Genomic DNA, 21,216 nt, shown 5'->3' with positions numbered 1-21,216 from the left:
GTGGGGCGAGAAAAGCTCTCAGTCTTTCTCAACAGCTATGTGTGAGTGAGCAAAGGGAGGCCACACAGCAAGTGGCTGGTAAGATGTGCCCAGGTGGCTTCCGTTCCCTTGGGGCAGAGTGCCCATACAGGCCACAGCTGAGCAGTGCACCTGGCGGGCGGTGCAGAGGACAGGGAACCTGCAGGTCTGGCTGTGGTGAGCAGTGACTGACAGCAAGGGGATTCCTTGAGCTACAACCATTTTGACTTGAAAGGGAGGCCTGCAGAATTATACTTGCAGAAGGTAGATGAGCCACCACCCTCCCCAGCTGGGCCAGCCTCTGGGACAAGTGGGTGTGGTAAAGACCCTTTACAGACACCCAGTCTGACCAGCCCACTGTTCCCCCACCCCCGTGGTGTCTCAGGCCAGTCACGTGACTGTGTAACCTGGAGCTCGTCAGTCCCTCACTCCACAGGTTCTCGGACTGCAGAAGTTCCCATGTGAGTCCCGTGTGAGCTTGCTGTGTGAGGCTGAGATCATCAGGTTCTCCCTCAGGCGTGGCAACAGACACATGTTCCCCACTACACCATCCTTCCCTTCCTTTCTTGACACGTAGCTCTTACCCAGGCACACTGGGCTGCGTCCCAGTCCCCAGCCAAGCCAGTGCCCCACCCACTCCTCAAGGTTCAATCAAAGTTGGCCCTTGCAGCTGGTCGTCCGCAGATTCCTAAGCACATGGACTCTCGCCTGCCCCTGCACGTCCTCGTGTCTTCCATAGCGCTATGCAGCGGCACTTGGGTGTGGCCGGGGCCTCTGTGCTCCAGTCTTCCTGGGGCTCCAGCTCTCAGGAGGGTGCTATGGGGATAACAATGAAGCATACTGGGAGATTAACCTCAGAAATACTGAGAAGAAATTTCTAAAGAAGTGGTCGATTGGGCCTGTGGGCTAGAGAGATGTCTCAGTAAAGTACTTGCACGGAGGGTCTGAGTTCAGTCCGTTTTAATAAAGGCTGGGAATGGAGACAGATCCTGGAGTTCAGTGGTCAGCCCGCATAGCCTCCTGGGTGAGTCCCAGGCCAGTGAGTGACCCTGTCTCAAAAAACAAGGTAGATGGCTCCTGAGGACAATACCTAGAGTCGTCTTCTAACCTGTACACACTGACACATACATGTACGCACATCTGAATACATGCATACACATATATGCACGTGTGCTCATAGAGGGTTTAAAAAAAGAGAGAGGGCCTAAGCCACCCATTTTGTAAGTGCCGGGAGGCAGGACCCCAGGCCTTACTTGTCCATGCCAATAACATTCCTTGATCACCAAGCCAGTGCCCTGTGACAGGCAGGCCTTCAGGTTATGTTCACGGTGTGACGTCATGGCGGGGGGTCCTTCTGCCTGGGTAAGCGAAGGCCTGGTGTGCATGCTTCATTTTCCTGGCCTCTGTAGGAGCTGCGCCAGTACCTGTCCAACCTGGCTGACCAGTGCAACAGCGAGAACAACGCTGTGGACATGCCGCTGGTCATCATCCTGGACAACCTGCACCACGTGAGCTCCCTGGGTGAGATCTTCAACGGGCTGCTCAACTGCAAGTACCATAAATGGTAAAGGCTGGATCTGGGCTTTGGGGTCAGGGGTCGGGCCCACACAGGGGGGAACTGGGCATGCTGGTGGCCCTGGCCAGTGTCACGGTGAATGCGACACTCGCAGCCGGGGGTGTGCGCGTCTGCACGGGCACCCTTGGCTCCAGCTCACCTTTGACCTGCTCGCCTTCATGCTCTCCGCAGTCCTTACATCATTGGCACGATGAACCAGGCTACCTCGTCCACTCCCAACCTCCAGCTTCATCATAACTTCAGGTAAGGCATCCCCCCTCTTCCAGGTAGGTAAGAATCCAGAGGAAGAAAGCAAGGAAGGACGGACGGGCGGGCAGGCAGCCTGGTGTGTCCGTTCCATTTGCCTTTCTGTATGTAAACGGGGAAATGGAGGCTCAAGGAACTCCATAATTTATGAGGCCTGCCAGCTGTGCACATGAGCTGTGCTGTGTGTCTCTGTCCCACGTGAGCGTGAGAGGTGACATACCTACCTGTGAATGTCCCCAGGTCTGTGGGCCTTCAAGATCCCTGCTAGCTGGTCTTTTCTCCAAGACGGCTCAGCTCTGTGCTGCTTACCCTGACATCACTCAGCACCTGCCACCTGTTCTGAGCCCTGCCTGGGCCCCTGGGTGGAAGGAGAGCCTGCCTCTCCTGGATGAGGACCCTGGGTACATCTTCACTGACTGCCATGCAGGCCTCTCTGAAATCTGCTACATGTAGCCTCAGCTATAATGATTAGAGAAATGTCAGCTACTCCGGCCATAGACAGCATGGGCCCCCCTCCTCCAGGCTGCCCAGCTCTTGTTTCCTGACCATCCCTGAAACCCATCACCCCTTGTAACGGGGCATACTGTTGCAGTGATCTAACTGCTCACCTGCCTGCAGCCTGTACCCCACCCCTCAGGCCCCTCTGCTCCTGGACACTGCCTCTGACTAATACTCCTGTCAGGAGTCCCTCAAAGAGCCCAATTGCCCAGAGGATGAAATCACCTTAAGCTGACAGTTGACATCTAAACTTTGGCTGTACTGAGCCTCTGACAGTTTCCCTGGACATCTCTGCAAAGATGACATGGTGCCCACCCCCCATCTCCCACCCCACACCCACTCCTGCCTCTCCTCAAGCCCGGCCATCAGCCCATTCAGCATCTCAGGGAGGGGACTCCCTGCATCCAAGTCTGTGGTGTCTCATCCTCTGTTTACTTGGCAACCTCCTCTGCTCACTTGTGAGTTTCTGGTGCCGTGGACTCTGACTACCATGGTCAGTCACCATTTGAGTTCTCTAGGCCTGGCTCCAAGCACAGGGGCTGTCTGCTCATTGGTTAGACCTTAGACCCTGGAGCTGGACCATCCTGGGGGTCTAGTCTTATGTTTTCACCAGCTGTTTGACACTGAGCATGTTGCTGACCTACATTTGCCTCAGTGTTTCTGTGAAGTGGGGATGGTGACATGCCTCAGCTGCTGAAAGGAGCTGAGGTCATGTGTCTGTACCGTGTATAGACCTATGTCTGGTAGATGCGGGGATTGGGGCTCCTCTGGCATGAGTATGTTCACTTTCCATTCCCACTTTGGTTCTTGAGTCTTGCCATGCCTTGCTGGGTGTCCATCTGCTTGAAAGGCATTCCCCCGACTTCCCTCCAGGTGGGTGCTTTGTGCCAACCACACAGAGCCCGTGAAGGGTTTCCTTGGCCGCTTCCTGAGGAGGAAGCTCATGGAGACGGAGATCAGTGGGCGGGTGCGCAATGTGGAGCTGGTAAAAATCATCAACTGGATCCCCAAAGTCTGGCATCACCTTAATCGCTTCCTGGAGGCACACAGCTCCTCGGATGTCACCATTGGTAGGTGGGAGGCTGGGCAAGCTGGGGCAAGCTGCTGGGCAGATGGGTGGGTGTTGGTCTCCAGGATCCCTGACTCCTTCACACACCATCCGCTACACCCTGGCCAGAGTCTCAGGGATAAAGAAGGGTCAGAGGGACGCCTGCAAACAGAGATGGACTCAGACCAGTGTCTGCAGAGATATGTCCTGCCCACGCTGGGGCAGAAACAAACAGCCTAGTAAAAAGTCCCACTCCAGGTGCCCGAGGCTGTACCACACAGCCTACTCAGACAGAAGTTGAGGAACTGAAACGGCAAAAAGACCACAACTCCCCTGTCCTCGTCATTCCAGTCTGAGCTTGTTCCTCCTGACCGTCGGTACACCCATGTCTTCTGAGGGTGCAGACCGTGTGCACGGGCAATGTCTTTTGCATCTCACACTGGCCCCTGAGCATTCTGTGTCGCTAGCCATTTCTTAAAATCATGTTTAAAGTCCTCAAAATAATCAAATGTGAGCGTTCCCCTGTTTGCTTAACCATGTCTCCTCTCTTAAAACTCAGGATCAGGAGCTCTACAGAATACCTTCTCCCTAGACCCTGTCCTCACTTTTGGGTGGTTTCCTTGAGGATTGGGGTGAGGAAACTGAGGTATCTCCTTCAGAGCCTACCATCAGCCCTCAAGCCACCAACTATCACTGCTCAGAAAATCCGGTATCATACCAGAATAATCAAATGTGAGCGTTCCCCTGTTTGCTTAACCATGTCTCCTCTCTTAAAACTCAGGATCAGGAGCTCTACAGAATACCTTCTCCCTAGACCCTGTCCTCACTTTTGGGTGGTTTCCTTGAGGATTGGGGTGAGGAAACTGAGGTATCTCCTTCAGAGCCTACCATCAGCCCTCAAGCCACCAACTCTATCACTGCTCAGAAAATCCGGTATCATACCAGTGAGGGGAACTTGGACCAGCACCCCAGCCCACCCCATTTCAGTTGTGTGTTTTCACTATCATCGCCAGGTCCCCGGCTCTTCCTGTCATGTCCCATCGATGTGGATGGCTCCAGAGTATGGTTCACAGACCTATGGAACTACTCCATCATCCCCTACCTCCTGGAAGCTGTCAGAGAAGGCCTCCAGGTGAGAAGCACATGCCTGCTGGCTTCCTTAGATGGGGGGAGGACTGTTGACCAGATGAGGTGACCAGTCCTCACCTATGTGGTCATCAGTCTGGCACAGGTTGATAACAGTTGGCCACAGGTCTAGGCTCAGCTGCTTTTCAGTGGTGTGGTCCCAAGGAATACATTTTGCCTGCGTCTTATCAACAGAAAAGGTAACAGCATGATTCTACCAAAAAGTTACGTAAGGATTAAATGAAATCATGGCCGTCAGTCGTCCAGCGTAGGACGTGTATAGGAAATTAAACCAGCAGGGTAGTGCTTTCCAGTTGGCAAAGCACTCTCTTACCTTGCATGTCATCCAATCCCCGAATTAGTCCTAGGACTGGGTCAGAGTTTTTGTTGTTACCATTGTTTAAGAGGCAAAAACCGAGGCCCAAGGACAGTGACTTACCCAGGATCGTGAACGCAAAGCTTCAGCTGGATATAATGGTGCAGTCCTGCAATCTCCACACCTGGGATGTCAGGCAGGAGGATCATAAGTTCAAGGCTAGCCTGACTTACACCGTAAGACTTAAAAAAAAAAAAGAAAAAAACAAGGGCCACAGAGGAATCCTAGTTATACAATGCATCTGCATGCCCTGGGGCACTAAACAAAAGACATAAGGCTTTGAAGGATCTGGAATTTGAATCCCTGCCTTCTAAATTGAATTCTTGAGCACAGGCCTGGAATACTGACTACCTGACTGCAGGACCTCTTCCAGGTGGTTCTGGGGCTCCGCTGACTGCAAGCCCCTCCTCCCCGCAGGGACGCATCATACATGCCACTCATCTCCAGATTTAACTGGGAGCACATCATGTCACTGCAGCTCAGGAAAATCTGATTGCTGTCTGGGGACAGCCTGAGTTCCTCCGGCTTTTAGGGCCCCCTGAGCAAACCGGGGTCCAGTTTCACAGCCAGGTTTCCAGGCTTCTTAGTTTCCCTGGTATTAGTTGGGGGGAATACACAAGAGTGTACTGTGTGCCTGCTGAGGGCACAGAGCCGTGTGCACCCTCACACGTGTGGCAGGATGTTAATGTCTGTCATTTCTTCTTTGTATGTGTATATGTGGGTGATATGCATATGGGTGGTGTACACATAGGGGGTATGCACATGTGTATGGGGTACATATGTGGAGGCGAGAGGTTGATGCCAAATATCTTCCTTAATCATTCCCCACCTTATTTTTAAAATTTATTTTATTATTATATATGTATGTATGTATGTATGTATATTATTATATATGTATGTATATTTCTTTCTGTATATGTGTATTATATGTGCATGTGTGTGGGTCTCTGCAGAGGCCAGAGAGGGTGTTTAGATACCCTGGAGCTGGAGTCACAGGCCATTGTGAGCTGCCTCATATCGATGCTGGAAACCAAACCCAGGTCCTCTGCAAAAGCAGCAATTACTCTTAACTGCTAAGCCATCTCTCCAACCCCTCGTTTTTATTATTATTTTTCTTAGATAAATCAAAAAAAAATTATTTCATGTGTATGAATGTATTGCCTGCATGTACGTAAGTACACATGTTGTACAGTGCCCACAGAAGACAGAAGAAGGTGTCAGATGCCCTGGAACTGGAGTTACCGACAGTTGGCTGCCATGTGGGTGCTGGGAATCGAACCTGGGTCCTCTGTAAGAGTGGCCAGTCCTCTTAACTGCTGAGCCATCTCTCTAGCCGCTATCATCATTATTGTGAAATAGGATCTCTCACTGAACCTGGAGCTCACCAGTTTGGCTAGACTGGTTGGTCAATGAGTCCCAGGATCTCCGTCTGCATCTTCCTAGCACCAGGGTTAGAGGTGCTTGCTGCTGCGCCCAAGTTTGCACACGTGCTGGGGATCTGAACCAAGTCTTCTTGCTTGCATGGCAAGCCTCCTGCTGATTGAGGTGTCTCTGGGCCCATGTTTGCCATTCTGTAAGTGTGGTCCCACCTGGGGAAGGTGGGCGTGCTTTGTACCTGTTCGTTGGAGTGTCAGCAGGCATGGTCTTCAGGGGATCCGGAACAGTGAATGATCTTGGAAGAAATCTGCTGTGGTCTCTGACTACAGCTTTGATGCTGCACATTCATGCCCTGGGCTGGGAATTAAACATCTTGCAAAGGCAGGGAAGCAAGAAGGTCAGAGCCTTCGGCCAGCCCTAAGTCACTGGCTAGCAGCATGCTGTCCATCAGATGTTGCTTCCATCAGAGAAGGGCTAGAAAGGCTTCAGTTCTTCACACTAGAATCTGCATAGGGAGCTTAAACTTGCTGGTCTGGTAATTTAGTTTCTGAATAGATGGGTTTATTAGTACCTGTGATGATTAACCTTGATTGTCAACTTGGCTAGATTTGGAGTTACCCTGATGGCACTCCTCTGGGTGTGTCTGTGAAGATTTTTCTAGAGAAGCTTAGCTGAGGAGGAAAGACCATCTCAACAAGAGTGATGTCCTCCCTGGGCGGAGTTCCTCTACTGAATGAAAAGAGGAAAAGAGGGCCGGGCGTGGTGGCGCACACCTTTGATCCCAGCACTCAGGGAGGCAGAGGCAGACGGATGTCTGCAAGTTCAAGGCCAGCCTGATCTACATAGTGAGTTCCAGGATAGCTGGGGCTACAGGGAGACCCTGTCTCAAAAAGACCAAAAAAAAAAAAAAAAGGAGGTCAGCCCTCTCCACTGTGTCCCTTTCCACTTCTTGATCCGCCGGCCTCATCATCACACCTGCCCCAACATGGTAGACCATAGCCCCTAAACTGGACCCAAATCCTTCCTCCCTTAAGTTGCTTTGTGTTACGTACTTACTAGCAAAGAGAAAAGTAACTCACACATAAACCCAAACACTATCCAGCCACTGCTACCTTGGGCCACTGGGAGTGTGACAGTGTGACCTGTGGCAGGGATCAAGTATGCAGTCTGTTTCATCTCAGTCGTCCCTCTTCTTATTCAGTGCCTGAAACCCAAACTGTAAACAGAAGCAGAGGGAACTACAAGCCGTGAGGCACTCCTGTTCCTGTGTCCTTCTCCCCTCCAAGGTCTCCTTCTTGAATCCTCTTTGCCCAAGCTGATCTGAGGAGGGATGGTGAGAGGCCTAAGTCACTTGGGAGAACTCAGATGCTGCTAAACAAAGGTCGTGAGTACCCAAGGAGGCACAAACCAGTCTTGAGCTGCATACCAGCCAGCCCCTTGATCACCAGCCAGTGGAGAATTCTGTGGGTCTTTCCCTTTGAACATGAACTGAAAGGGGCTTTGGATGTGGCTAGGAAGGGTCCCTGGGCTTCCCCTCTGCTCCAGGAGCCATCACAGAATGGGCTTATCCTGCTGAGCACCATGGCTCCTTCCTACCAAGAGCAGCAAGGCCACAGGTAGAAGGGGCTTCAGAGCAGGGACTGAACAGCCCGTCTGTGGCAGCGAGCAAGTTGGTGTGCAGTTGTGGTTTCTGTGCCTCCTTTGCCTGGGTGGTCATTTGAAGGATGCTCTTTTTTGGAGAAGGCTCCGTTGTATAGCCCTGGCTGGCTTGGAACTTGATATGTAGACCAGGTTGGCCTCAAACTCACAGAGATCTGCCTGCTTCTGCTTCCTGGGTGCTGGGATTAAAGGTGTGCACCACCATACCCAGCTGATGAACACTGTTTTAAAGCAGTAAAGGGAGGCAGCCAGAGTTAGCTTTCTGCCAAGTGCATCAAATGTGAACCACTGTACCCCAGATCTCTGAGCTCTGCCCGTGAATGAACCCAGGAGGCCTCCTGAGTCTGGTGATCAACAGAAGACTCCTGCGTTCTCCCTGCCTAGGAATTTGGACAGAAGTTTGAGGACATTGAGGACCTGCCACTGTCAGGGTTCTGGCATTCCTGTGAGTTTATACAGGCAAAGAAACTGAGGCAGATCAAAGATCGGCCTTACCAGTTCATGCAGCAGAGCATGATGGGTAATGCTTAACCCCAGGCATGTGACAGCTGCAGCTGCTCTGTGGCTCCGAGGGTGTCCTGGGACGCCTCGAAAATCTTTGAGGAAGCTCTGGGTAGCCCAGGGAACAAAGTATTGGTTGTTATTGTTTGTATCTTTGGTTGATCGGTAGAACAGTGCCTCCCTCACATACCACATAGCCCAGGCTGGCCTCAAACTCACTGAGTAGCGCAGGCTGGTCTTCAATTCCTGATCCTCCTCCTTTAGAGCACATGGAGCCTTGGCCAAGGTTGCAGGCTGGGAAGAGGCGGAGTCTCTAGAACAGGTTCCAAGGGGCTGACACATGTTGTGATCCAGGAAGAGGGCTGCCCACAGTGAAACTGATGTGTACAGTCACTGGAAAGCTTTGCTATAACCAGACCTACAATCCCTGCCTGAAGGAAATGTGTCTTCACCCTCTAGTGGATGCTAGGCAGTTCTGCAAGTTCAGGCTCTACTGTCGCACGTGTGTGTGTGTGTGTGTGTGTGTGTGTGTGTGTGTGTGTGTGTGTGGTGGGGTGTGTGGTGTGTGGTGTGTGTGTGTGTGTGGTGTGGTGTGTGGTGTGTGGTGTGTGTGTGTGTTCGTTCCTAGAAGTGCTCCCTGAACTTGGATGTTGGTACTTCCCTGTGTTTCCCACAGGGCCAGAAGGCTCACAGCAGCCCAAATCTTATTTACCAATGTCTTGGCTCCGATTACCTGGGATCCCCAGTGGGATGCAGGGCCCTCCTCTGCCCTGGGGAAAGTGACTGTCACCTGCCTGCCTGCCCAACTGCCTTTCTACAGCCTCCAGACTCTGCAGTGGGTCCAAGAAGCTTTACAACACATCCTTGGCTTACCATGGAACTGACTCAGAGCCACTGAGTCACAGATATGTCTCATGGAATGTAGGGAGGCTGGTGAAAACGTTTTCTATTCTTACAGCTGATGTTCACTGTACCTAACGTGTGCTTACCTTATGACTCAGTCCGCAGTCCTGTTCCCTCCTGCAGTTGTCATCAGAAACACTTGCCAAAGTGTCTGATGTCTGCAACCATCTCAGAAGACCTGCTTCCCAGGGTGGACCTGGTGCTGGAGGGGATAGAGCAGAGGAGGGGCAGTCGGGGGCTGTTCATCAGATACCAAGCTGCTCTAAGTCCCTGCCAGTCTCCTATCTCGGCCTTGACATCTGTAAAAGGAAACATGTGGCTGTTTTATCAGCCTGGCTTCTAGAAGCCCAGATGTTTTCTGTACGTGTCCTCGGTGTGGGGGTCAGGGATGAAGACAAAGGTGTGCCAATTGCTAGGTCTTTTATGGCTCTAGGGACTTGCTGAGCAGTGGCCTTGAGGGTCTCTTCCTACAGCTGCGTGGGGCTGGGGTGGGCTATTCTGGATGCCTGGAGTGTGTGACATCTATCTTGGGAGTCTGTCTGTTCCTCGAGAAACAGCAGGATGTTTCTGATCTGTAACTATGTCCTTCAGCCATGATTAACCTCGATATCCTCCACTGCTCCTGTGTTCGCTTCCATCCTGACATACACATGTCCACATGCCTCTTCCCCATCCTGTCCTGCTCAGACTGAATTGTTTTAGGTTGTCAGATTGAATTCAAAGACTGAGACTCACCATTGCCCCAGATGAAGGGAGCCATCGCTAGAGGCTACACCAGGCAGGGAGGGGAGAGGCTGGCATCTGGAAGTGCTGGTTGTCAAGTGGAAGAGGGGGTCACTAATACAGAGAGATGGACCTGTCTAAAGTGGGGCAGGGTGAGGGGCATCCTGGACAAGATTCAGATGCTGATATCTGAGTGGCTCAGGTCACAGGGTGAGGGGACCTGCCAGAGAGTAACGAATCTGGCCCAGGTTAACATGCTGTAGTCTGGTGAGCCTCATGCTTCAGTTCTGGCCAAGTAATGTGGCTTCTGCTGATACAAAGGAGTCCCATAGGAGGGGTAAGAGGGACAGGCCCAGAGAAGCATGCTTGTGTCCTTGGTTTGAATTCAGCCCTACCTTAAAACCTCTCACAGCGGCTCTGCTCTTAGATTCTTATTTCCCCATCTGATCAGTGAGGCACAGGCTAGGTGGCCCTAGTCCTTTCCACTGAGGCAAACTGTGACTTTGTGGGGACTTATTTCCCCATCTGATCAGTGAGGCACAGGCTAGGTGGCCCTAGTCCTTTTCCACTGAGGCAAACTGTGACTTTGTGGGGATTTTGTTGTTGTTGTTCTTTTTGAGACAGGGTCTCCCTGTAGCCCCAGCTGGCCTGGAACTCACTATGTAGACCAGGCTGACCTTGATCTCACAGAGATCCACCTGCCTCTATGTCACTAGTGCTGGAACTGTGACTTTGAAAGGTGTGATTCTACTGGGTCAGAGCTGGACCAGTACCTTTTGCCTGCCCTCTCTGTACTTCAGCTTCCCAGGAGGGTGGAGGAAACACACTCACACAAGGAGGCAGGCTCTGGAATTTTCCATCTTTATTCCCTGAGGCCCCTATAGAGAGGCCTTACAACACAGACAGCCTTTCTCAGCCCTGCCTGTGAACGTGGGGTGATCCTTCTGTTGGGGTCATTAAACCAAATGCTGTTGGGTGTCTGGCCCTAGCGCCTAGGAAGCTGTAAGGCGTGGTGTGAAGCAGAGACATCCACAGTAGGCCTGGCCACACAGTGACCCAGCCTAGGCTTATATTCTTTAAAGAACATATGCTTCCCAAGGTTGCCAATGACAATCACTAAAATCATAACATTAGACCTTATAGCTTTAGAAGCTTAGACTCCTGGTATTGCTGGCCTTATGAAACTGATGATGTAGTTTACTATTTGGGGAGCATATTGGTTGTTAGCATAGCCAATGCTGAGAACTACTTGACCAGGAAGAGGGCCTCATCCTATTGCCTACATGCAAGGCCCTCTGTTACCAACATTGTGCTTAGAAAGGGATTAGTGTGAACATAGAAAGATTCTGAGAGTTAGATAAACTTTAAGAAATGGGGGGCTGGAGGCTGGAGAGGTGGTTCAGTGTTTAAGAGCACTGGGCGTTCCTGCAGAGGACCTGGGTTCAGTTCCCAGCACCCACATGGCAGCTAACAGCTGTCTGTAGCTCCAGTTCCAGAGGATCTGATGTCCTCTTCTGACCTCCATGGCACTGCATGACACAGGTACACTTAACATACTTGCAGGCAATACACTCATAAAATAAAATATTTAAAAAAATAAATGGGGACCATTGACTGGAGAGATGGTGCCATGCTTAAGAGCACTTGCTGCTCTTGCACAGGACCCAGATCCAGTTCCCAGCAGGCATATCAGGCCCCTCACAACTGCCTGTAACTCCAGTTCCAGGGGAGCTGGCACCACTTCTGGGTGCTCGCATGCATGTGGTGCACACACAGACCCACAAATGAAACAATGCTTGAATGCTATAATTTAAGCATTTGAAAGATAGAAATGGGATCCCCAGAGAAACCTGATTAGACAGACCAGCCAAATTCGTGAACTGTGGGTTCAGCTGAGAGACTCTGCCTCAGCAAAGAAGGTGGAGAGAGACTTCACCCTCAGGCCTCATGTGCATGCACCCCCAATACATGCCCATACACATGCAAACGTGCATACACCACACACACGTACATGAAACAAAGGAGTGCAGGTTCGTCACACCAGCCCCATTGGTGAGGCCTGCCTGCTGTGCCGATACATGGATCTCATTTTGGGGAGGGTGCCTTCTCTAGGTGGGTACACCCATGGTTCTGGGCTAGGTTGTGAAAGTTAGTAGTGAGCGATTCTTTGCAGCTGCACATTCAGCACCTCATTGTGTATTGTGAAATCGGCCCTGGTGAGAATCTGTGCACTGTGGAAATCGGCAAGCTCCTAGTCAGAAGCTGTTGATTTTCTCCCCAGAGTTTTTCAAGTTGAACAGCAAGGCCGGGAGGGAAGGGCTGCATAGTGAGTCAGTGGCAGAGCTAAGTGAACCCAAGTGACCCACACTGCAGAGTCTGTGCCTTGGCCCCCAAGTTCTCGGCCCTTGGATCCTAACACCACAGGCTCCCTGCATCCTGGATGGCTTCTTTAAGTTGGAACACTATATCAGACGCAGTGCTCATTTGGGGGCGTTCCAGAAAGATACAAAATTGAGGCCACAAGAGAATCTCTACCTCCTTCCAGACTGTTCCTCCTTTGTCTGTTTACAGCTCTATGGAAGGCGCGCCCCCTGGGAAGATCCTGCCAAGTGGGTGATGGACACCTACCCATGGGCAGCCAGCCCCCAGCAGCCCCAGCAGCATGAATGGCCTCCCCTCCTGCAGCTAAGGCCCGAGGATGTGGGCTTCGATGGCTACTCTCTGCCTCGGGAGGGGTCAACAAGCAAGCAAGTGCCCCCCAGTGACGCTGAGGGAGACCCGCTGGTGAGTTCTTAGCACCGAGTGAGCTGCTGCTGTGGACTGAGCACAAGGCAAAACTCTGGAGTTAGGAAAACAGCAAACCTTGTTTTGAAAAACTGGGCCCACCTCATTAATAGGGACTTTTTAAAAACCAATATCTTCCATGCTTTTAGTTTTCCATTAAAGTATTTAACCTCCCTGGAAGTTTTGTGGTATAAGATTAAAAGGTTAAAAGTTTGCTTCCCCCCCCCCTTGAATGTTCTTACACATGCTCTCTTTGTCCTGCCGTTTGCCCTCTGCTTTGAGATGCCACCTTTACCATATACCATCCAATAGGAAATGGAGAAGAGGACGGGTAGGTGAGCTAAGCTCCCAGCACCAAAGCCAGACGATGAGAAACACAGGTAGAAGACGCCACAGCCTGAATCAGGTCCCTGACCAGTGAGATGAGCTTGAACATCAAGTCACCCCAGTGTAACACAGGGAGGCAGAGAAGGCCCTTCCAGAAACAAGTAGCAAAAATAACACTCCCAATCAAGTCTATAATTCTCTACCAATACAAGACCCACGTGTGGTCAAAGTTAGACCTCGCTAATCAAAAGCTCCCTGTAACGAGGAGGAAGCAAGCATATCCAAGCCTTCGTGGGTAACTATCAGCGTGTGTGAAATCCAGCCCCAGCTTCCATGGTAGCTACAGTAAAAGAAGGGCACGGCAGAGAGTGTCAGTACTGCCTGCATCATTTAATGAAAGAATATTCTTAAGAAGTACAGCAGGGCTGGGGATAGCTGACTGTTCTGGCCGTAGAAGCCAATCCATGTGCTAGATAAATACCAGCAGCTGGTCTGGGTTGTTTACCTCCTGCCAGTGGGTGTCAGAGCTGCAACACAGTAGAAGCTGTGAACAGGAACTGGGTTTTCAAGGGATTTAATGCCAGGGTTTCATGCAGGACCCAGTCCACAGTGTCTGCCATGATAGTGTTCTAGAGGAAACATTGGAACAGTCGTTTCTCAAGGCCAAGGTCATGAGGGTCTTTAGAGGTGGGCAAGCTCATTAGGTCTTAGCATATAATAGAGTAGGACTTGGGAGATCCATTAGTGGGTAACATTGTATCACTTGTCAAACTTGGAAGATGCTCAGGCAAGCAGGGCACTTTTAGGACAAACCCAGGCCCCAAGAGTGAGCCAGGCTGGTACAGCCACCCCTGCCTGCCCAGCAGATGTTTGGCGTACCTTCCAAGCCCCTCCTGCCCAGGGTCAGGTGCCTCTATTATAATAACTGTCATCCTTACTAATCTTCTCCCCCACAAGACTGAGTTCTTCCTCGAGGCTGGATCACCTTGATTTTATCCCAGGACCGTAGGGTCCAGACCCTGGGAGGCCCCAGCCTCTGCTGTCAGGCACTGCCCGCTGCCTTCAGCCCCACCTCCTCCTTGGTTCTGCGGACAGATGCCAGCCACTGGGACTGCCCACCGGACTCCTGGGAGCCTCTGCACAGAATCTGGAAGAGTAGCTGGTTCTCAGATCCAGCTGTACCAATCTTGATCTCAGCCCAGAAAGGCCCTTCTTCCTAACTTACTATATGAAATACAGAACACAAGTTATAAGTAAAATCAGAGGCTTTTAGTTACCCCTCTTTGTTTCCAAATAAATGAGCAACATAGAATTTAAGAACAAGGACTCGAAGCTCTTTCTACCACCTTACCTGAAGGTGACACATAGCCGATTATGCTCCTGCAACTTGCCCTGGACGAGGTGGCCCCATTCCCGAGGGCGGATTGGCACATGCCCTGTCCTTTAACTCCCGGCCTCCCTCCACCCCAGGAGATGAGTGCTGACTCCATTCTGTGCATGGGGGGTTAGAGGCTGAGGCGCTCTGGTGCCTGATGTGCTGATGTGCTTGCTGCACACTCAAGCTGTTTGCTGAGTCTCTGCTCCTGATTGGCTTCTCATCTGCTTCCTGCCAGCTGTGGTAGTTGCTGGAACCCAGCTGGCTACAGGCTGACTCTGGCCATGGGCAGAGTGGCCTGTGCCTCAGATGTCAGTAGAGCTACCAGCCAGGTTCCAAGAGCAAGGGCTTTGGGATGTCATCCAGAGAGCGCTTTCTGTTCTGTTTTCTGTGCTCCCTCTAGAAACTGTTTGATGTTACAGAGCAGGCACTGTGCGTTCTTAAATTTGGCCAATAAAGAAATAGCCACAGAAAGCAGTTAAGTAGCCTGCAGGGTCATGCAGCTAGTAAGTGGACACGCCGGAATCTGAACCTGGACTTGATGTTCTTGTCCACAGCCTTGTTGTGAGCTGTGACCCCAGGGTGGGTCTGGAGCAGGTGGCAGGAGCTTCTGAGAGGTGGGGTGGGGAGCTGAGCGAACTGACAGGTGTTCCCACCTCTCCACAGATGAACATGTTGATGAGGCTGCAGGAGGCAGCCAACTACTCCAGCCCCCAGAGCTATGACAGCGACTCCAACAGCAACAGCCACCATGATGACATCCTGGACTCGTCCCTGGAGTCTACTCTGTAGCCGAGGCCCCCTCCTCTCCTCATTTCATCCCGCCTGCATCCCCACCTCATCCTTGAAGATGACTTCCTGAGCCAACCCCTGGCTGCCGCAGCCTCAGCCAGAGCAGAGCAGTGGGAAAACAGCGACCCTTGGACCCTTGGGATCTGTCCTCATGGACCATCCTAAGCAGCCTGGGTCCCCTTCCTCTCAACACGACAGCTGTCCGAGCCACAGTTCTCCCTTCGTTTCTGGTTTGCCTTGTCGCTGTGACCTCCTTGAGACACTGAAGACACTCATGGGAAAGGACCCTCTTCGTTGAGATACAAAGAGGGGTGAGATGAAAACAAGATGAAGTAAGATTCTACTTGGCGCTTTGCAACAGAGCAGCATCCGGCCACAAGCTACCCCTGGACAGAAGACACTAGAACAGAATCGGAAACACAGACAGCACGGATTCCTTCAGCACAGACCCTCCAGCTCGGGTCCGGCCACAGCACCCCGTAGCCACGCCACCCACACTCCATGGCAGAATTGGTGCCAAGGAGGGTCTTGCTTTGGCCACCCAGGGAAGCCAGTTCACCATGCTTCCCTGTCCGTCACATGGTGCTCTCCTTCCCCAGCAGTCCTCTGCCTCTTCCAGCCCATCCCCACCCCCTTTTAGGTCCAACAACCCCAATTATCTGTGCAAGCTAGTTTGGGGGGGTGAGAATGAGTGAGTAATGTGACTATCGACACAGAGAAGAGCGTCTACTTCCTTGAGGTGTCTGAACGAGTCAGGTTTCTGTCTGCAAACACTGTACTGTGCAAATGGTTCTTTGGAGAGATAACCCCTGCCCACCTTTGCCTTTCTAGCTGGTTGATTGTGAAGATTCTTCTCCTTGCCCCCTTGGTCAGAGTCAGTCCTTCGGAGAAAGTGCGAGCCACAGGAGTTGAGTTTGCTTCGGTCCTCCTCGGTTTGGGTCTTCGGTGTCCATCCTCACAGTTCCGCACCTGCTCTCTCCTTGCACTGGGACTATGGCTTTTCATGTCCTTATAATCGGATGAGGACCCATCCTCCTCTTGTGGGTGAACCTCGCCTTTCTTTCTCGTCTCTGAGAGCTGAGAACCCCACTTCGTCGCCTCAGGCACCCCAGATCCCAGCTGCAGGTGGGGCTGGTGATGTCCCCTCGCCAAAGACTGGCACATTCCTCAGAACCAACATGGTGCAGCTCAGTCAGGGAGGGGCAGCTGTCCCTCTCAGAAGCCCAGCCCTGCCTCCATCCCGACCAGCCTTGCCTGACCTCTTCGGTGCTGACCCCCATGCAATGCCTTACTGGTTTTGTACTGACCGTGTCTGTTCACGTGAGCATCGTGCCTGCCTGGTGTGTGTGTGTGTGTGTGTGTGTGTGTGTGTGTGTGTGTGTGTGTTCCCCATCGAAGCAAACAGGGCTATAAAGTCATCTATTCATAAAGAGAACACGAGTTGTCAACTTCTCATCCAAAAGACTCATCTGTGTGGATGCGTGACTGTGGGGACAAAGAAGAGAGATTCTGGTTTGGTTCTGTTTCTTCCTTACACCCTTGTCAGTTTCCAGCCACCAACCTCACTGGACAGTGGTCCCATAAGTCCTTGTGACATTGCCAACCCGTGCCCTCTAAGATGTCCTCCAGTGTGCCCTGGCCTCAGCCTGCTCATGTTCCCTCTGCAGGGCATGGAGCATCTTTGACCTGTTTGTGTTTCATAAGGAGAATCTTCCCGGCCCCAGCGAGGGCATGTGTTAAACAATCAGGGTGTTTAGTTCATCTTTTGCAGTTCTGTTCTGGAAAGTTTGTCTCAAGATTCTTTTTCTTATTTTCCTACCCTAAGAGCTTGACCCGAAACTGCTCACTTCACTTGGAACAGCAGTTTTCTTCCTCTTGGAAAGGAACAAGAGTGTGTCCTGCTAACTGGTGAATAGAAAACCTCTACACACGGCCCCTTAACTCTCGGTCAAGCCAGGCTCTTCCCCAGCCTCCCTCACTCTTCTGGGTGTGAGTGTGTCTTGTTCTGGTTCTCTTGTTTTGTTTTTAATGAAACTTTTAAACCATATGTTTAGCCTGTGACCAGGGCCAAACCCTGAGCCTTCTGGTGCCCCTGACAGGTGGCCCTCCTCAATCTGTCTCCCAGCAACGACCGTACACTCTCATACTGTGAATCTGGTAGGTGGTGGAATTGAGTTCCTTCGTGAGGGTGGTCTCCTCGGCATCTTGTGAGTACACACCTGCTGATGTTGTTTGCAATTATTGTTTGTATTGATACCCTTTCCCGACTGCCAACTCCCAGACTGCCCTCCCACCACTTCCGGGCTCAGTACCGAAACTCTGCACCTGCCTGACGGGCAAGCGGTGACTTAGGTCGCACAGCCCTTGTGTGCCTCCCAGCTCAGTGTCTTCCCGAGGGGTCAAGCAGGGTTGTCTCCGAGGCACATTCTTACTGGGTCCTGGTCCTACTTTGACGTCACTGACCTTGGACAGAGTGACTTTGTACTCATTTAGGGCTCTGTCTGAATGCTTCCATTTTGCCTTTTTCTACAGATAGGCTAATTTTAGAACATAAGAAATTCTATGCAACGTTTATGTTGAGTTACCAGTGGAAGCCAAAAGTTTCCTTCCCAAACTTCCAAGAATGCCACAGGCCATAAATGAGATGGGAACCCCTTTAATTTAAGGTTGGGGTGGGTGGGAGTTGGGACAAGGAGCAAGACTTGTCTAGACCTTTGTCTGATCTTGGGGATGTGTTTAATTTTATTGTTTAATGTTCAGACTTCAAAATTCTTTGTACCCAAATTTGACTATGGCAAATCTACTTCAAAAGGCAAAATAATCCAACTTCGTGGATAGTAAAGAAAGGTTTGCTATTTGAACCCACTCGTTTCCAGTGGAGCAGTTTAGGAAATATGTTCTGTAAGATGTACATTTTTTTCCCTTGTAACATAGAAATTGTAAATAATCGATTAAAGTGCTGCATTTTGATGAATTTTTTCTAGCCATTTTTAAAGAGAAAACTAGGAATTGAGTATTTTGTGTACGGTATGTTCCCATCCTCCCTCCCCATCACCCTCCCCTCCCCTCCCTATTTAATTTTCATTTGTCATGAGGTTTATGGGTTTGCCATGATCCGCTGGAGATCTGCCCCACGTTATAGAGAATAAAGTTGATGATTGTACCAGTCTTAAATTATTCATGACTCAATAAAATCGATGCTTATTTATTCAGATTGCTGGTTTGGCTTGTCTGTGCTAATACAAGATCTCTGGAGTTCAAGTTCGTGCCAGGAAGGCATTGGTCCCTCCCAGAGGCAGAAAAGGCTGAGGAATCCCAAGCCTGTGACCGATCTCCTTTGCCAGGAAGTCTGCCAGTTTCTCATGGGAGCGACCAGCTTGTTAGAAACAGCCAAGACCCCATCAACCTTCAGGAATAGTGGAGTTTCTGGAAATACAAGTGCTCGTTCTATAGGTCCAGGGAGCTCTCGGCGCTTAGTCTTTTGTTGTTCAAGAATATGAATGTTTTGTTTGCTTCTTTTTTGTGTGTGGGGGGGAATCAGGTTTTATGCATCACAGGCTGGCCGCAAACTTGCTATATACCCAGATGACCTTGAACTTCTCAGCCTCCTGCCTGCACACCCCTGAGTGCACCACCATGCCTGGTTTATGTGGTACTGAGACTCGAACCCAGTGCTTCCCGCACGCTAGGCAAATACTCTACCCACTGAGTCACATCCCGAGCCCCAGTTTTGTGATTTTAACTGTTCTTACTTAATTCACACAGTGTGATAATTTCAGTGATGAGATCACTACTCTCTCTCAAACATTTCCAATTTGTGTTGGAACCTTCAAACTCATTATCGCTTTATGAGGCCTGCCTTTGCTAGTAAACTGTAGTCCTGTACTGCTGTAGAACGCTGGTGCTCATTCCTCCCATCTGTCAGTACCTGATACCCAACCTGCCTCGAGCTCCCCTCCAAACACTCCTCCCAGTCCGCTCAACCTCTAGTAATCACTATTCCACTTTCGTCACTGTTTAAAATGAACATTTTTAGCTTCTATATGTGAGATCATCCATCATAAACCTGGATTATTTCAGGCAATATAAAGTTCTCTCTTGTGGCCACGAGTGACAGACTTCACTTTATTTTTTTATTTTTGTAAATATCATACATGAGTATAGTCCTGGTATGGTTTCCATCCTTCCCAGTCCCCCTCAAACTCCTCCCACGCCCCCCCCCCACTCCTCAGTTTCTTTCCTCCTTTGGTTGTTATTGCTACATATACACACACTTATAGATGAACATATACACATATGTATATGTTCATACACATGTACATATATGCATATATATGCATATGATACACCGAGTCCATTTAGTGGTGCCCCTGTGTACCTGTTTGCTGCCTACTTGGGATTAGATAACCTCTCAGGGATCTAGTTCCTGGAGAAAACTGATTCTCCTTCCATCAGCATCCATTGATTGCCTGTAGCTCTTCATCTTGAGGCAGGACCCCTTGAAATTTACCCCATCCGTCTTGGTTTGTCAACTGGGTTTGTCATTATGCAGATCTTGATAGACTACCATACTGTGGCAATTCCATTGATGAGCTTTCCTATCATGTCTAGAATGCATTAACGACTAGCAGGTGTCTTGTCCTTCTGGCTCTCACATTTTTCCCACCCCCTCTTCACGATGCTCCGTGAGCCTCAGGAACAGAGGTTGCACTGTAGATGCATCACCTTACAACCATCTGTTCTCGGCATCTGACCAGCTGTGGAATTCTGTAATGGTCTCAGTCTGCTGTAAAAGAAGCTTCGGGCTTCAGCAGTGCGTTCCCTGCCTAATCCTGGAACAGGAAGATGATGACCAGTTTCACTTTTTAAAAATATTTTATTATGTTTATGTGTATGTGTGTATTGACTGCATGTAGGTAAGTGCACCCGTGTCATGCAAAGCCCGTGGAGGACAGAGGAGGCGGTCGGATCCCCTGGGACTGGAGTTATGGACAGTTGTTAGCTGCCATGTGGGTGCTGGGATTCGAACCCGAGTCTTCAGCAAGAACAACCAGTGTTCTTCACCGCTGAGCCATCTCTCCAGCCTGTGTCACTCTTTTTTAATGGCTGAGTAGCATTCCACTGTCTTTATATCTAAATTTCCCTTATCTCGTCCATCATCCAACATCTTGATTGACTCCAGATCTTAGCTATTGTGAGCAACGTGGCAGGAGATGTGAACGTCAGGTCATTTTGATGCCCTGTTTTCATTTCCTCTTTATATAAACCACATAGTGGGATGGTAGTTCTGTTCTTGGTGTTCTGGGGCCCTCACTGTTCTGTACCAGCATTGTATGAAATCCCTTCCTCCCCCAGTTTCTAACAAGCATCCTAGGGGATGCTGGTGCTCTGCTCCCTCAACCACACTGAGTAGCAGCTATCCATTGCCCACCTGCCTCTCCACTTTGCATGAGAAAAGTTTTTCAGTGTATTGAGTACCTACTAATTTCCACAAGCTTTTCTAAATACTCCACATAATCTGCAAAATGACCCTAGCAGGGGATATTCTTTGTCCCACATTACCAGTGCATGGGGATGGGGGTGGGGAAGGGATGGAAGGGTGACTCTGTGGTTCAGAGCAACAGCTACCTATAGCTCTAGTTCCAAGGGATCTGATGCCCTCTCTGACCTCTGCACGCACTGTGTACGTGTGGTATACTTATGTGCTTACATATACATACATGCTATACATACATGTGGGCAAAATACTCCTAAGTTTTTAGCTTGTTTGTTTTAAATATTTTTTTAATTTATTCATTTATTTTTTTAATTAAAAGAAGCATTTCATTACAACAGCATTAACCTATTCAATAACAATTTTCTGAGCTAGGCTGCATCTCTTACAAAAT

At 50.3% G+C, this 21,216-nt stretch overlaps 1 protein-coding gene across 3 annotated transcripts in view; it reads left to right on the top strand.

Moving 5' to 3' along the window:
• Nav2 (neuron navigator 2) overlaps window positions 1-18,536 on the top strand; it is a 402,958-nt gene extending 384,422 nt beyond the window's left edge. For all 3 annotated transcript variants that reach the window (XM_017796647.2, XM_017796645.2, XM_017796641.2), the window contains 6 exons: window positions 1,428-1,582; window positions 1,766-1,837; window positions 3,212-3,408; window positions 4,400-4,518; window positions 12,622-12,834; window positions 15,203-18,536. In XM_017796647.2, coding sequence (XP_017652136.1) covers window positions 1,428-1,582; window positions 1,766-1,837; window positions 3,212-3,408; window positions 4,400-4,518; window positions 12,622-12,834; window positions 15,203-15,328 — 882 coding nt within the window. In that variant the 3' untranslated portion in view covers window positions 15,329-18,536. The remainder of the gene's footprint in view (window positions 1-1,427; window positions 1,583-1,765; window positions 1,838-3,211; window positions 3,409-4,399; window positions 4,519-12,621; window positions 12,835-15,202) is intronic.
• Window positions 18,537-21,216: the final 2,680 nt, after the last annotated feature.

This window comes from Nannospalax galili, unplaced genomic scaffold, assembly GCF_000622305.1.
Source record: "Nannospalax galili isolate Female #2095 unplaced genomic scaffold, S.galili_v1.0 scaffold310, whole genome shotgun sequence".
Taxonomy (NCBI): Eukaryota; Metazoa; Chordata; class Mammalia; order Rodentia; family Spalacidae; genus Nannospalax; species Nannospalax galili.
Note: the sequence above shows the minus strand (reverse complement) of the source record. Positions and strands in the feature narration are given on the sequence as shown.